Raw genomic sequence first — 17,729 nt, forward strand, 5'->3', positions numbered from 1 at the left:
CATCATCTCTTGGCCCCGCCCAGCGCTGCGTGACGCCACCGCGAAGCTGCGCTGCGGGCACTGGCCCGCCCAGGCTGCCGTCTCGCTCGGTGGGCGGGGCTGACGGAAGCCGGCCCGGGCAGAAGGGCCTGTGTGTAGCAGGCAGCGGCGGGGCCTGGCCCGTGTCTCTCCGCCCGCCCTCCCCGCATCCATGGCGGCGGCGATGATGGCGGAGCAGGAGGCCGCCAAGGGCGGCGGCGGGCGGAACCGGGGTGGGGTGCAGCGGGTGGAAGGGAAGCTCCGCGCCAGCGTGGAGAAGGGCGAATACTACGAGGCGCACCAGATGTACCGGACTCTCTTCTTCAGGTACAGCCCGGCCACCCTTCCCTCTGGCCCCTTCCAGAGCCTTCCGAGCGCGCACACTAGCCTGCTGCCTGCGCGCCCGGCCCGTGCGATTGGCCGCGCGGCTTGTCCGTCTCATGCGTTCGCCCGCTGATTGGACGAGAACGGGGAGGCGCTCGCCGTGCAGGGCAGCGTGAAGTGCGTAGGGGGGGAGGCGGCTTGCAGGGGAAGGGGGTAGAATTCTCTCTACGCGCCCCCCCCCCAGGTGTCCGGCCTTCCCCCCCCCTTCGAGAGCGCCGAGGGGAGCTGCAGAGGCAGAGCGAAGGGGGCGGGGCCGGGGGCTCTTGGCGGGGGGGGGGGTTAGTGAGGGGGGGGCCTCCCCAAAGACAGATGTTAATAGGGGGAGGCCGGCGTCTGTTGCCTTGGGACTCCCTGGCCAGCAGGTCTGGAGACTGGCCCCCCGTTTTGTCACCCACACGGGGCCGCGGCCACCCGCGGAGGCTGGGGGCTGGGAGCTGACGATCGGGGTCGCGCTCCACCCCAGAGCGAGTGGCCTGGGAGGGGAGGCAGCGGACGTAAGATCACGGTTTAAAGGTTAACAGGCCAGGGGCTGTTCCCCCCCCCCCCCCCCACCCACCCCGGCCAGGCTGCAGTGGACCCCCGCCTGCAGCATGGTGGCCCCGGCCGAGCTGGAGCAGCCGGTTAAGGGGTTACCCTGGTAAACATGCTAGGAAGGCTGCTTAGCAGGTGATCAGTTAACTCCGTACATCCCTTCTTGCCTAGCTCTTCACCACCAGTCAGATGTGGCATCATGGGGGCTGGATGCCTTGTGGAAGGGCCCCCTACTCCCATGGGGCCCTCAATTTCTCCCATGTTTGTATTCTACTGCTGTGTTAGACTGTCATCTTGCACTTCTAGAGAGCCCCATGCAGTCTCAACAGAAATTGGGCCCAAAAGCAGATGCCTCATTTTCTCATTCTTTTCTGGCTGTTTAGCGTTGCATATAGGCTTGCCTTGGAGCAAGCAGGATTGGAGAAGATTCCTTGCTTATTTTTTCTACCCTGTTCCCCACTGCACCTTCGTATGCCAATTTGCTCCAGCAACTTGGCATCCTAAGGCCAGTCCTATCGGAAGGGGGTCTCCACTCTTTCTTTAACCAATAGAAAGAGAGGTGATGTTGCACCTTTTCTATTAAGCAGCAGAGGGGTAGCCGTGTTAGTCTGAATCTGCAAAAGCGGCGAGGAGTCCTGTGGCACCTTATAGACTAACTGAAGTGTAGGAGCATAAGCTTTCCTGGGCAAAGACCCACTTCGTCAGATGCACCTGATGAAGTGAGTCTTTGCCCACGAAAGCTTATGCTCCTACACTTCAGTTAGTCTATAAGGTGCCACAGGACTCCTCGCCACTTTTCTATTAAGAAAATCATAAATGGATGTTACATTATCCCTCTTCCACCTTGTCAGTTTCTTCCATTCCTTTCAGGGATACTTAAAGTTAAAAGGATGAGGTTATATTTTCAGAAGGATTAAAGAATGTGAGTCCATGAGGAGTAGTTTCTTGTCAGATTTCAGAGAGGTAGTTGAATTAGTTTGTTTCAGTAAAAACAACAAAATCTGGTGACACCTTAAAGACTAACCAATTTATTAGGATATTGGAGCATATGCTTTTGTAAGCTATAACTCATTTCCTCAGATGCAGAAGAGAAAGACAGGAAAAAAGTTATTTCAAGGTTAACTATATTAAAACAAGCTGCTGAAGGACTTAATTGACATTTGTAAAGGACTTTGACATCCCCAGATAGAAGAATAGTAGGACAGAGTGTTTATTATTATTGTGATTGAATTAGTAGTTCTTCAATAAACCTCATGCTAGATAAAGAAGTTAGCATCTGGTAGTTACAGATATTCTTAGTAGCTGTAAACTTTTTTTGTGTCCTTTGCTCCAAAATGTTCTCCTTTTCAATCATATTATTGATATGTACAGTGTGCAGATTTAGTCAAATCTGCTTTTTAGGGCTGTCATAAAATTACAACTTGAATTTAAGAAACAAAAAAAAACTTTGATCAAATGTTTCATTAAAGTACACTCAAATCTTCCATTTGAAGAGTAAGAATTTAAAATGTGCCTTAAAATGCATCTGTAGTGAGAGAGTCTCTCTATACAGATCTGCTTTTAATCTCTAATCAGATGTAATTCTAGTTTGTGGGTGTCTGGATTCTTGTGACATTGATGGATTATCAAGCAGAACTTGATTTGAGGACTCTTTAAAATATATTGATATCTCACCATGTTTAGTGAACTTAGGAATTTTTTGGTTAAAGTGGACACCTCCACATTTTGTGTCTATTGGGATGCAAAAAGTTAATTGTGAGCATGACCCTAATGGGTGGTGCTTATTAGTTCCAGTTAACTGGTGGGTGCTGGAGCAGCTCCTGATCCTTTGGTCAGGCTGGAGCAGCCCCTCCTGCCCATTCTCATTAAACAGTTAACCTATTAAACAGGGTTTTACGTTCCAATTGCCTACTAATGAGTAACATAACAGGTCTGCTTTATGGTGCAGTACTTGTACTATATTACTACTTTAAGTACATGGCAGTTATAATATTGAATTGTCATCTACTGTGTAAAACTTTATTTTTAAACTCTTTTTTGCATTTAATATTAGTTTGTGAAGGAGTCTAGATACATCCCTACTGAGACGTAAGTGACTAGTCACTATCCAATAAGCAAAAGCTTATCAGATAGTCAACTAGTCCCACAACTAGTCGCTTCTTCCCCCATCTTGCTGCCTTTATCAGAGGGAGCAAGGAGGGAGGGGAACCAGGAGACAGTGCGGCCATCTCCATGGGAGACGGGGGAGCAACGGGGACCAGATGGGAGCCAGAAATCAGCTGATTCCCAGCTCGCACCCAGTCTCAGGTGCTGCAAAATGTAACAATACATCTCCACATATTTCTGTTGACACCATCTACATCAACATAAAAAGTTTCTTTTAATTTTGTCGCAGAAAAGTTTAGGTTATAACATAGTGCTTTTTACAATTTGTGTAAGAAAAACAATTTTCTTTTGTAGTAATTTGAAAATGCAATAAATTTTCTGTCCTGAGTTGAACCCACTAAATTAATTTAGTCAGGCACAACAAAAGAATAAGGAGACATTCAATCAAATGAAAAAGGGGCAAATTCAAGAATAATAAAAAGGAAATAGTTTAACTGTCAACCTTTCCACAAGAATTCAAAGGCCAAGAATTTATCTGTGTTCAAAAAGGAATAACACTTAGGGATAACAAGAATATCTAGAGTTGTTAGAGTTAGTGCTAATAAATTTTGGAAGAGATTCTAAATTTTATGGTTTAAATCTTTCCCTAATAAAGATTAGGATGAGACCTACTGATGGTCGACAAATTATTAATTTCTCCCTGCTTTGGGGTTTTTACACCTTCCACTGATCATACTTGCTGTTGTTGGAGACAGGATAGGTGGAGTTTTGGTCTAATCCAGTATGGAAATTCTATAATCCTATGATATACTTGGATCTCGTTATTCTTGTAGGTGCTGACTAGTTCAGACACATCTAGGTTTCTGACTTTTGAAATTCCAAGTCAGACTTCCAGGTTTAATGTCAGAGTGATAGTCACATTGGCTTGTTTTTTATTAGTGCTCATGGACACTTCATTTAATCTGCATAAGACATTGAAGTCTCATTTATATAAATGTTTCTGTCCATTTCCACATTTCTCTATTCCCACACCACTGTAATCTATAACAATGGAAAATCTTATACAAGTAAAGGAACAAGAAGTATTATCAATTGACTTAATTAACATGCCAGAGACAGTCCTATTTTGTTTCCTGTGTTGCTTAATAACTTCAGTTGTGATCTGGAGAGTGACTGCAGTATCATGAAATAAGAAATTATATTTTTAAAGGATTTGAAGGCTAAACTTAATCTTATCTTTTGTAATGTACTGATTAAGGATGCTAGCTTATAATTGAATAACCTCATGAAATTTCACTGGTTATGTGACTGTTCAGTAGCCCCCGGTAGTGGGGCTAGCAGCCAGTGCACTCCTAGTCCCACTCCCGGAGAGCCTCCTGTAACCCCACTCTGCTGCCTCTGTATTGGAGGTAGCAGTGTGGGTGGCAGGTGGGAGTCTGTTTGCCAGGGAAGCAGACCAGCCTCTGTAAAAAGCAGGCCCTGCACCACAGACAGATGCTGCTCCATGGCAGCCTCCCCTGTCCCTATGCTGCTGCCTCTGATAGAGGTATCCGTGCAGGAGAAGAAGGGGCAAGCAGCACTGGGAGCTGGTGCTGGGGTGGGGGGAACTGGTTTTTAAGTTTAAGGGAGGGGATAGGCTGGTCTGCGAAGCCAGCACGTGTGGGGAACTTACTTGAAAGCCGTCTTCCTGCACATATCAGCTCCAGCCTGCCCTCCCCTTCCTCCTGTCTCTGATACAGAGGCGGCGGGGAGGGGGAGTGTGTGTAGTTGACGAGATTAACCAATAACCCAAGATTTATCGGTTAATTGTGTAGTTGGTTTCACCTTGACAACCCTGGTGCTCATCCTGTAACCAAAATAAGCCTGCACAGAGAATTTCACTGTTACTCTGCAAATATGCACCAATTTTATCCTGATTAGAGTAATGCAGTATATTAGTTGCCAAAAATATTTTTTAAACAATTTTCATTTTAAAATGGTATTATTTTATTAGTGTCTGGTCTTCAAAAGAAGGGATTTAACTGAATTTTTCAAAGACACAGGATTCCTAATATCTTCCATTTATGGTTGTGTGCTTAATGGTAGTTTATTTTAACTTGTAATATATTGCTTAAAATAAAATTGCTACAAACATAAGTGGTTGTATTTTCTCACCTAGTGATAGGTGTATTCCTGATATTTGGTCTTTTATTCCACAGGCAGTGACCTTGAAAGGCAGTGGTTTGAGGGAAGTAGAATAGGAGCTAGGCACTGAGAAAATTCAACAATACAAGGTTCTATCAATATTAATGGGTCTCTAGAGTCCATTTAGCAGAAGGTGGTTAATCAGTGCACGTTTGCTTGTAGGAGGAGGAACTGCAGTTGGAAACAGGTATTTTTGTTACAGTAGTTACATTGTTACAGTAGGTTTAAGAAATAGCAGTCTCTTTTCTTCTGATGTATTTGTATGAAAGCTACAAACATAGTGTAGCCATTACTCAAAATATAGGGTAACAAAACCTATTCATACAAACCTATTCATCCATTCAGAAAAGGGATCCAATAGAGTCCATAAAAAGCCTCTATAAAGGTGGTCATATAAAGGCACTCTTTTAATTAAAAAAAACCATGCATACAAACCTAGAACCAGAATAATTTGGAAGGCATAGTTTGATCAAATAAAAGTTAAATTACTGGAGCATACAGTTAAATGTCAATACTTCCAGAATTTTATTTAAGTAATATAAGCCTCAGAAATTTAACTGGGAGAGCAAAGATCTTAGCACAAAAGAAGTGATTTCTGATCTTGTATCTATTTGTGTGGCCAAAAGATAGGAATCCAGGAAGATCAACTTAAAGGTAATCTTGTCTCAGATGTTCTGTGGAGCACTCAAGGCTACTTAAACCAATGGCTAATATCCTTAGTGTCTTGAATGGTGATTGCACAGCTGACAAATGTTCTAATCTAGCATGAGGAGAAACAGGCTTTGGAATTAGAAGATGTTAAAAATAATTCCTTGTTTCTTCATAAGACTTCTTTTACCATGTGTATGATACATAGCATTTTTTATTTAGAACTGAGATGGTCCAAGACCTTTAGCTGTAGACTGGAGTGATTATTATGTCCAGGAGATTACAGTGATGACAGTGTGGTGGTAATAACCGCATGTCAGCAGTTTGGAAGGAAAGGTGGTTTTGTTTTTCTCACTTTGAATTTTTACATTTGAATGATGAAGCTATAAGCTGAGTTGTTGAACAGTTGGGTTTTGAAGTGACTTTATAAGACTGTATTTGCTGTTTTTGTAAATGGATGTAAGGGACTGTTCAGATTCTTTGGAATATTGTGTGGTAACTCCCTAATTGCTGTCACCTTTGTAGACCCTATCAAAATGTAGCTAATTTGATTCTATAAAGGATGATTGTATTTACCATGTCCTCTTGTGTAGCAGCCAAAAGGGGTAATCTGGGGAGAAGAGAGTTAATAGAAACTGGGAAAGAGTTGAATGGAGAGGTCTGTGATAGGCAAGCTTGTCCTTGTCAACTGTATGTTAGTGCTGTGTAGCATTTATACTGAAAGCACTTTAAACTTCCATTTTTAATTGATGTAATAGGACATGCTGGAGACTTTCATTTATTGTTCACGTAGTTGTTGTATGTATCAAACCAGCATTTTGGAGCTGTTCCAGGAGATTAAGAACATTAAATTGTATTTTTAAATATTTTGTTAACCCAAAAGTGATAATGTGATGTTCAAAAGTTCCATTATAATTCTTTGTTTTCATATGCTTATAACTTTTAATCAGCTCTCCTTTTGGGTGATGACTAGGAAAAAGAAATTTTAAAAATATTTATAAAAAGGTCCATTTATATACGGTTTGCCTTCTATGCAACCAGCTTTATTGTAATTTTCATTTGCCCATACATTGATTTTTTTTTTAAATACAAACATCTTGTCAATCTTTGTCTCACCTTATGTTTTCAAGCAGTATTTAATTACTTTCAAATTCAAGTGATTTTGAGTATGTGGAAAACTGTCATTTAATGGTACTTTGTGTGTCAATTTTTTGTTTTGTTTTTTTAATTGCAGATATATGTCCCAAGGCAAACACGTAGAAGCAAGAGAACTGATGTATTCAGGGGCACTGTTGTTCTTCAGTCACAGCCAAGTAAGAAAACTTTTTAATTTTTTTTTCCAATTGTTTGGGCAATGATTGGTGAATCATTAGTGCAAAAAGTTTTAGGCTAATAAGCAGTCTTGGGGCTTGTCTACAATCAGGCAATTAGAAAAGCTAAGACAAATCAGCTAAGATCCAGAAGCAGTACCTAAGTTAAAGCACCTTTGTGTAATGTTAGTTAACTTAGTCCTCCTTCAAGGAAAATTTGTCTTAATTTTCCTGACTGTCCCCATGTAGACAAGCCTTTGTTGTAGGAAGTTACTGTATAGTCTTTTCCCAGTGCATGCAAGTCTGCATAGCTCTGAATTCAATCACTTGTAGAGACTTTGACATACATGTGTGTCCACACTGCATCTGTAGCTTGTCAGTCATGCTGTATTTTCATGCAGGTTTTTGGTTTACTTCATTAAATTACTAATGTTTGTGAGTCTAGAACATGATTAATTGTCCATTCCATCTAAAAATTATCTGCCTTTCACAAAATTCTTTAAGCATTTTTTGATATTTTTTTTTCCCTAGCAACTGACAGTTACTTCACTAACTGTGTTTTTTGTGCACATTTTGTAGCAAAACAGTGCTGCTGATCTGTCCATGCTGGTTTTGGAATCCTTAGAGAAATCGGATGCAAAAGTAACAGATGAACTACTAGGTGAGATTATCTCGTGTTTAGTTTGACCAAGCTTAACATGTATTTGTACTTCAAGAAACTTGTGTTATCAGAAATGTAATATTCTCCTAAACCTTCAATCCCTTTCATTGTGCTATGAGTTATGGGCTCCTTTTTTGCTATGGGGTTAATTTAGTTCCCGAAGTGACACACAGACAAAACTGCTGGAAAAATAATGGATTCTCAGTAATTGATGTGGCTCTAAGCATACAGACATACTTTGAGAAAACATCACTATGTTTTGTAGGTGGAGCATGATTTTTGGCATTGTCCTCTCCCCACAACAGGAGCGACAAGTATTGTCTGCACAGTAATTGACCTCTCCGCCGCTTTGATGGACAGCGGCTTCCTATCCAGTCAGTGTGGTGATGTGTGCATTGCCCGCGGGTCGGCCATTTTGTCAAAGAAACTTTGCTTGTCGGACTGTCTGATTCGGTAAGCGTGCAGTTCGTAAAGCCCTTCTTGTGAGCTGCCCAGCTGGAAATCATATGAAGAGTCCCTTCCACATCAGCTGCTGTTCTAGGGATCTGCGGACCAACTGGAGAATGGGATAGGGATTGCACTTTGTTTCCATAGATTCAGTCTGGCATTTCACTCCACGGTCCTCTGACAGCCCTGCTCCTAATTACAGGCTTCCCGTTCCTGATGTTTCCTATGACTGGTGTGCACCTTCCTATCTGAAGCCTTGTCTCCTAATTGGAACTTCTTGACAACAGAGGAACATCTGTCCTAAGCCATGGGACATGGAAAGCTGTTCCTACCTAGTGCCAGTTACTGGGCAGAGTATGGTTTCTGGCACTGCAGCGGAGAGGTCAATTGGATGTTACTGATTTACAGATCTAAGATTGACTTTTACAAATGGAAGTACATTGTGCAAAGTCACTCATTTAAGAACAACAACTAATCATTAAAGATGTTTTTACAAAGGTTTACTGATAACAGGAGAAACTCTGCTACATTTCTGGTAATGTTAATTACATATTTGTATTGCTTTTAGAAAACTTGGCTAAAGTATTTAGCTTGATGGATCCAAATTCTCCTGAGAGAGTAGCTTTTGTGTCCAGAGCACTGAAATGGTCCAGTGGTGGATCAGGGAAACTCGGTCATCCGAAATTACATCAGTTATTAGCCATCACGTTGTGGAAAGGTAGGAATAATTGTTTTTGAATCATTTTTGTAATACTAAAATTAAAATATTTTAAGATATCAGCAACGTAAAAGTAAAAAATGGAAATATAAATTTGTATATGTTGTGTAAGTTAAAATCGTTTGACAAACCTATTGCAGAGCACAGAGTGAGGTTTCCATCTAGTGTTCTGGTAAACCCAGGCTAATCCCAATAAAGGTTAAAACACCTCCAGTTAGAAATTATTTCAGTGTTTGCTTAAAAAAAAAAACCTGGATAATCTAGCCAGAGACAATTTCAGCACATGACAAGACTTCTAGTGGTCTTTAGATTTTTGACTTGACGTCTATATGAAATTGAGCTCTGACCATCAGACTTATTTAACATAACCAATCCCCTTCTTGGATTTATAGTGAAATATAGTGGTTTCATTATGCGTGAAATCAAATGTAAAATGTTGAGATAACAGAGAGGTGTGTAAAAACTCTGAAATTCGTACATAATTTATGGCTGAATAAGATGTCTTATGTACAGTATATACAAACATTTGAGAATAATTGAACAAAAAGTCACTTTCTCTGATGCCCCATGGATCTTTATCAATACTAATATTGTAAGTATATTTTCTAAAAAAACAAAATCAGACCTGCTCTTCTGCAGCCCTGAAATTAGGCTGTAAGTCAAAAATAGTAAACTTTATCCCAGAGTCAGAAGTTCAGACTGCCTTTGTTTGTTTGTTTGTGCGATGTTATTTCTCTGATGTAATTGTGAGAGTTACTGGTTGGCATTTGACTGGTATTGCTGTTGTCAGCAGCTGAGTGAGAATATTTCTGAAGCATTAGGGTTGGGTTTTTTTTAACGAAACTCCAGAAGGAGCACAGACCTGATAGACAAAATAAACAGCATGCACTTACATTGAGTGTGCTTACTCTGGAGCAGATGACTTGCTATCAATCCACAGATTAGTGTGTGTTTTCTTAGGTCATATCTTTTGAGACTTTGATTTGAAGAAGCCTGGATTATTAAAAAGGGACTTTCAGGTTCAGATATAAATAATATCATGGCTTTGATTTAGTATGACCATTGAGTCTTGCCTGAAACTAAGTTGTAGTAAATCTTTTTATTTTCTGTTCTGCTACAGTAGAGAAATTAAGTTTTTTGATAGTGGGAATGGGTCAGACTAAAATTCTCTTCACGCGATTTCAGGATATTTGTAGAACCCTGCAAATTTGTGGCCTTCTACTTTATATCTGCAGGTATCAGCATTTGCAGACTGGGGTAGGGAGACACATATCCACAGCTCATTTTTGTGGATACAGATGCAGATATAAATGTTGTATCTGCACAGGACTCTCTAGACTTTTGAATATAATGTGAAACTTCTTCTCTACTCATCCTACTACTATTGGTAGTCAAGATTGTAATTTGGCATATTTGAGGAGTAAGATGGATTTTTATATTGGAGAAGCAATGTCTGAATACAAACAATTTTAAATTACCGATTCAAAATTTATTTAGGATTTATTTGCAAAGACAAATTGCGGTTTCCTTGAATTTGTTGTATGTACCCATCATAACTTCCATTACCTATCTGTTTGGAAAAGGAACAAGCCTACCAAATGTTCTTGAATTAAACATAATAAACGGATTTCTTAGCAGGTGTGTTCTTTTTGTCTTTCTTCTGTAGAGCAAAACTATTGTGAATCTCGGTATCACTTCTTACACTCCACAGATGGTGAAGGATGTGCTAATATGCTAGTAGAATACTCATCATCCAGGGGATATTGCAGTGAGGTGGACATGTTTGTAGCTCAGGCAGTGTTACAGTAAGCGTTCAACATTTATTTGTTATAAAAGTGTTTGTTATAAAAGTGTTTGCTGTGCAAAGTGTCAGATTAAACTACTTGCATTCTGAAGTCTGGTCTCAAGTTAACCAGGTTAACTGAGTTAAAGGTATTTTTTGCAAAAAATCATAAAAAGAATAAAGTTTTAGTTTTTTAGGGAATTAATGAGAGAAACTTTGTGTATGGATTCAAAGATTGTATGTGACCCACTCCCATAACTTGTGTTTAAAAAAAAAAAAGTGAAGGTGTGAAATCAGACTGATTATTGGGAGAACTAAACTAATTCATCTGAATCTGAAAATAGCATCCTCATTGTTAAAGTAAAAGTTCTCCTTATAAGAGGCTATATTAGTGCCCTTATGTTAAAAATGAATTAATCATTTGCAAGATCCTGTTCTTGTTGTCATAACTCCTGAAAGCCTGACACTGAAATATGTCCTTGCCATTATTATTCATGTCATGGTGGTGCCAAGAGGCCCAGATCGTTGTTGTGGGACTACACAAGCCAATGTAGTCCCTACCCCCAGAGCGTCAGAGTTCCCTCGAGCATATTCAATGGCATTTGTTGAATTCTTCAGTGAGTAGAGTTCCTGCCAGTTTCCTAAGATCATATAGTATTTATTGCAGAGGGAGAAATATATCCATTTGCAAACCTGCATAATTGTATATGTCAAATACTTTGATTTTCTAACTTTGACTGTCAGTTTTAGTTCTTTTAACTAACACGCTCTGAAGATGATCAGGCTGCCTGATTCTAACTGCCTGTGAAAATGGCTCCTTTCTCATCTGTCATCTCTAACTTTTTAATTATAATAAGCATCTTATGTGGCGAGTTGGACAGGTTGGAGCAGTAGTTGCTTCTGTTACACTGAAGTATTGCTTATACCAAGTCTTTCTGCATTTACAAGTTGGAGAATGTTGCAGTAAACTGGAGCAGTTCCTTTATGGGTTTCCAGTATAGGCAGAGCAATTCTATACGATGAAGAGAATTTGTAAAGGTATAATATACCAACCCATATTTATTCAACTTAATCTTTTACTGACCTAGATGGGTAGGTAGAATAAATCTTACAACATATGTGGATTTACCACAAGCTATAATCTTACATAAAGTTGATGTTGTAACTTCTTGGTTGGCTGTGAATAATAATGAAAAAAAAAATTTTTTTTTAAAAAGCCCACAATGTCTGATTCAGGAACAGAGGCTAATACAGACCTGAAAACAAATCTCTCATTGCACCTTAATATTTACCACCAGAGGACAAAGTTCCCAATAAGTTTTTGGGTCTTGCAAAGACTATAACTAGAAGTAACTTGACATTACTCAATAATCTGATTTTGGTCATCAATCTGGGGAAATGCTATTTGAGAATCTGACTGTATTTACTTAAGATACGACTTGTAGACATTTAGACTCACTGTGGACAGAATTTCTTTGATGTCTTAGTTCTGAATCTATATCAAGAGTAGAAAGGAAGTTTTTGTCATTCAAGTTTAACAGATGCAGACTAAAAGAGGACGGTTATTTTAGAGACCAGGAAAAATGAGGTATCCACTTAAATTAAAATGTACTTCAACGGGATAAACTTTTGGCCATAGGAAAGAACAGCTCCAGTTAACCTGTATAATACATAAAAAGAAGCACCTATTATAATATTTCATGTGCTTCTGCTTGAGGTTGAATAAAGTTGACTAGATTCCTGTTTTCCTTTAGATTACCTATCTAAACTAATAGGGTAATTCTTGTGAATTTGCAAATACATCTGGTTTTCTTTAAAGTAGCTTTAACAATTTTCTCCTTGGCTGATTTTTTTTTTTAAAGCGGGTGCTAGAACTCTTCACTTTTAAAATAGAGCTTCTGTTAACAGGCTGATCAGTTGATATTAGCATGATGTTGCTTATTTAAGTTAAAGTTATTGGAAATCAGATTGAACATTAGACCTTTTTTTCTTAGTTTAAAAAAAAATTCTTGGAACTTCCAAACACCATTTTACCCTTTCATTGTTTACTCTTTCAGATTTCTCTGCTTAAAAAATAAGACCAGTGCATCAGTGGTTTTTACGACATATACACAGAAACATCCTTCAATAGAAAAGGGGCCTCCATTTGTACAACCATTACTAAATTTCATCTGGTTTCTGTTACTGGCTGTTGATGGGTATGAATTCTTATTCCTTTGTTTTTAATTCTTTTTCATTTTGTGCGAAGATTACATTTGTGCTTTGTTTCCTTTTGTAGAGGAAAACTAACAGTATTTACAGTATTGTGTGAACAGTATCAACCTTCGCTGAAAAGAGATCCCATGTATAATGAAGTGAGTAATCAGTACTTAGTTCTAATTCAGCCCAATGGAACTGATTAAATAATGCCTTTTCAATGTAACACACATGCATACTGCATTGTGAAACCTAATAAAATGCAACAGATGACTCTTGACTCTTAACTCTTCTCAGGGTTTCATCAAATGAGACTAATAGTTACCATGCAAATTTAGAAAATTGCCTTTAGATTTAGAAAATTGCCTTTTAAGAATGCAGTTATGGTGATTCATTAATATAAAGCACATCGTCTTAACTGTGTGGCTGTTTGTAATGGTTTCTCCACAAATTGGAGAGAGAAGCTGTGTTCCTAGAATATTATAGGGGTTGACTTTTCTTATTTTAGTGTTTTCATACATGTTAAAGTATCTAACATCTATTTTGTGTGTCATTTTAGTACCTAGATAGAATAGGACAGCTCTTCTTTGGAGTTCCACCTAAGCAGACATCATCCTATGGAGGATTACTAGGTAATTTATAACAAAGAACAGTCTATGGATGCACTGTCTAATTTTGTTGGAAATAGTACTTGTTAATGGACTATTAGTCACCAATTATTGTATTTGGCCTAATTTATTAAATCAAAATTAATTTATGTACACTGTCTTTGTCATAAGTAAACATAGATAGTATTAATCACAGATATAAAATCAATGACACTTGAAAAATACATGGATTTGAAATTTATAAAACACTCACGAGCTTGAGTACCTGTGGAAGTATTTGTGGGACTGGAACCTTACAGAGAAGTCTAATATTTTTCAGAGTAATGCTTGGGTAGTAAATGTTGGTTTATTCATGAGGAATTCATATTAATACAGAGTTTTTTCCTACAAAAGTCTTATTTGAAATAGAAATCAGAATATCAGTTACTGAGTACTACTCACATTTTGGGGTTTTTTTTAAATATCTGAATAGAACATATTATACCACACTGTACAAAAAATGGACTACAATATTTTCCCATACAGAAATTAGCTCTTAGAAACTACTTTGGTTTATAATTAAGGTTGCATGTCCATCACAGAGGCCACAGAAATTAGATTCCATGATTTTTTGTGACCTCTGTGATTATGCAATGTTCATTGTGGCTGGCCCCAGGGCTGCCTGAGTGCCGCTCCAGTTTTGGTGTGGAAGGAGTTTCAGTTTGGGGTGTGGGGCAGCCTTTAACTGGGAGGGAGGGGGCTCCCCAGAAGCAGTTGTCACATTCCTGCAGCATGTAGGCATAGAGATCGGGGCTGAGCATGTTGCCTTTACCTGGAGGTGCTGCCCAATGGGGCACTGCAGAGCTGGAGCTCATGGCGAGGGCAGCATGTGGACATCCACTGGCCTTCTCTCCTAGGAGCTGCAGGGATGTGCTGGCTGCTTCTAGGGAGTTGCGCAGAACCTGGTAGGGAGTCTGCCAGCCCCTCTACCTGCCCTTCCCGGCTGCATACCATTGCTTGCTGTGCCTCTCCCTACCCCCTCACCACCAGTGGAGGTCAGAGGCTGTGCACCACTGCTTCTGGCCCCCCAAACCAGCTAGGGTCCTGGGACACTCCTGGCCTGCCCTCCTCTCCCCCAAAAAAGCACCCGTGATCCCCTGGCCCAAGTTCTAGTTAATGGTATATGGACAGGTCATGGGCTCTGAATTTTTCTTTGTCTGTGACCTGTCCATCAGATAGAAGCAGCAAAGGGGGGGAGGGAGGGAAAGAAGGAGTATTTCAAAGTAGCAACGCCGCACAGCTAAGCTGGCTGTGCAGCGCTGCCCCTTTGAAACGCTGAAGCAGCTTTCAGAGGGGCAGCACTGTGGAGCCCAGGGTCAGCTGGGGAGTCCCCCGCTGATCCCGAGCTCCATGAGGATGCTGTGACTTTGAAATGCACAAGAACCCCCGCTGGTGCTTCTTGTACATTTCAAAGCAGGGTCGCAGTGTGCAGCCCAGAGTCAGCAGGACTTCCAGCTGGCCCCGGGCTGCACACGGAGTTCCTCATTCCTCCTTTGAAATGTACAGGAGCCGCAGCAGGGGCTCTTGTACATTTCAAATGAGGAATGCGGAAGTGCCTATCGATTAGTGGAGTAGTCAATGGAAATTCTATCGACTACTCGACAAGTCAATTAACATCAGTTTAACATCTTTAGACCCTACTGTGAAACTACTGTAATTTGGGGAATGCCTTGTCTATTTATATTTTTAATTATCCATTCCATTACAGTAACAAACTTCAAAATAAAAAAGTTTATTCCACCAGTTTTCCAAAACTAAAATGTAGCTATCTTGTATTTAATTATAGGAAATCTTTTAAACAGTCTGATGGGCACTGGAGAAGATGATGATGCAGAAGATGGTCAAGAAGATAGCAGTCCTATTGAACTCGATTGATTTTTTTTTTTTCGTTAGGAGCTGCGTGAATTTGGCAATTTGATAACTCAAAAGACAATTTCAGAATTTGAGTCCTGCAATTGTTTCTCAACAACTAAAAGAGCTTCTCTGTTCTGTTAAAGAAGGTTGCTGAAATGTTTTATGATGTTTGGTCTATATTATTTATGTAAAAAAATAGCTGAAAGAACTGATTGGAAAGATAATCTGACTTCCAATATGCTGGCTGGTGGTTTTGATTAAGATATATAGTCTTCTACAGTTTCAAATGCAGTATTCCCTTTTTTGACAATAACAAAATAAAGGATAAGCATTAGTTTGTTGCTTTACGTTTTTAAACCCGTTTTGTTTTAGTTTATGAAAAATTCTTGATCTATGCCATCACTAAGAAATGTCTTGAAAGGCAGAGGAACTAGTAGCGCTTCTCTCTAAACCCAGTGCCATGGTATTTCAAGACAGTCCAAAGAGTGTAATTAAAGGTGCACGCCCATGACACTTCGACACACACCTCCCTAAATTCATTCCTGTCACAGGAATTAGCAAAATGTGCTGTGTATCTAAAATCAGTCTCCAGGTCACACCATTCGTGAAAAAAATCTTCCTTTACAAGTTCACCTATCCTTTCACTAGAGTGGATCATTTGAATGTAGATTGGCTGCTATTTAGACCATAATTTCTTAGCCTTGTTTTATATGTAGATATTCAGCAGCTAATAAACCTACTCCATCACATAGTTTTCTTCTTTTAGAGTAGAGCCTTTTTTAGGTTTAGGTCTGTAATAGTGTGTAAAGGTGACAGTTTGTGGTTTTGTTTTTGTAATCAAACAAAGCCAGTACCTTTTTTGTGATGAGGCACATGGAAATCTTTAAAACAATTTCTATTTACAGAAAAGGGATACTGCAAAACTATCAGTTCTTTATGATACAATATTTATTTTTATTGGGTGGTTGATTCATTTAACACTTTATGTAAAAAAAAAAATAACCACAAACTGTGCATTAGGCATAATACTACATCTTGTCTCCTTTCAATGCAGTGCGCCACGTGATAGCTGTATGATTAAAAGATGAAATCGGGGAAACACTTTATTTTTTCACATCTAAAATAAAAGGCTTAGATTAATACACAGTGATCATGCATGGGGGGAATAATACATTTTTATTTACTGTAAAAAAAAAGAATTTAAAGGAGGACTTTGTGTTAATTGTTGAGTATTAAATAAATACTTTATACTGGGATCTGCAGCACTGTTGCTTTTTGACAGTTTTACCATTGGAGATCTCATTTTTAAGGCATTTTCCCTCAACATAACATTGATTATGCACTTCTCATCGTAAGCTGTGAATAATTTCTGCAGTTCTGACTTGCTTCATACATCCAGAAGTCAATAATTCTTAGTCACAAATAGTTACGGGATATGATTGCTCCAAGTACAGACTGACTGACTTCCTCAAATTGTCAAGCAAGCAATAGGATGTTTGTGTGTTCATGCTTTTTAGGAGTCGAGCGCTGCTTCTCACCATTTTCTCCTCACCTTGATTAGAGTTGGTGCAATGGGAAGGAATCCTGCCTGTTGGATGGTCTTGGACAGCAATCAGCCTTCTGTTTGCTGAAAACTTAAATGTGTATCTCTGAAACGTGGATCAGGAAAACTGCAATACACCCTACATTGTAACACAAATCCTCCTCACAGCAGCATTCTGAGTGGCCTGGGAAAAATGCTTCAGAATCATATTCTTGGATGGTAGTTTTTTTGCTGGCTGAGAGATGCAGTCTGTGACTGTTTGAGGTAGTTGGCTCTTTGGGTGGATCTGGGGAGACTCTGAATTTCACCCTGGATGACTCCTTTATGTACAGTACGCCTCCTCATGGAGCGGGAGCTACCCAACCTATTCTGAACAATCCAAAGTTCTGGATAGTCTATCTTGGGTATCTACCAGAAACGGAGTACATCTGCAGCATTGAGAATTGACCTCAGCAGCATTAAGATGGAGTTAAAAAGTGGTCACCAACCTTTTGTAATTTGTTCTTTTGAGAGATGTTACTCATGTCCGTTCCATAGTGGTGTGTACCCCCCACATGCAAGATTGTCAGAAGGCTTTTCCCTCAAGTATCCTTTTTGGCCAGCAGGGGGAGCCTCTGGAGTGGTGCATCTATACCCTAGTCATTGTGAGCCTTCACCCTGCCCCCTCCTTTCTTGTCAGAACTTTCTGACAAAGGGGAG

At 39.8% G+C, this 17,729-nt stretch overlaps 1 protein-coding gene across 4 annotated transcripts; it reads left to right on the plus strand.

The window, feature by feature from the left end:
* Positions 1 to 68: 68 nt before the first annotated feature.
* GET4 (guided entry of tail-anchored proteins factor 4) lies at positions 69 to 16,743 on the plus strand. Of its 4 annotated transcripts, none has more exons than XM_075899555.1 (9): positions 69 to 345; positions 7,106 to 7,184; positions 7,761 to 7,842; positions 8,858 to 9,007; positions 10,719 to 10,812; positions 12,848 to 12,988; positions 13,069 to 13,144; positions 13,546 to 13,618; positions 15,420 to 16,743. In XM_075899555.1, the coding sequence occupies exons 1-9, from the start codon at positions 191 to 193 to the stop codon at positions 15,506 to 15,508; spliced, it is 939 nt and encodes a 312-aa protein (XP_075755670.1). In that variant the 5' UTR covers positions 69 to 190; the 3' UTR covers positions 15,509 to 16,743. The 4 variants fall into 4 exon arrangements, with proteins under 4 accessions (XP_075755670.1, XP_075755669.1, XP_025034450.2 ...); XM_075899554.1 differs by having other exon boundaries at positions 72 to 345; positions 10,674 to 10,812; XM_025178665.2 differs by lacking the exon at positions 69 to 345 and adding an exon at positions 1,031 to 1,068 and having other exon boundaries at positions 10,674 to 10,812.
* The last annotated feature ends 986 nt before the right edge of the window (positions 16,744 to 17,729 follow it).

Source organism: Pelodiscus sinensis, chromosome 16 (genome assembly GCF_049634645.1).
Source record: "Pelodiscus sinensis isolate JC-2024 chromosome 16, ASM4963464v1, whole genome shotgun sequence".
NCBI lineage: Eukaryota > Metazoa > Chordata > Testudines > Trionychidae > Pelodiscus > Pelodiscus sinensis.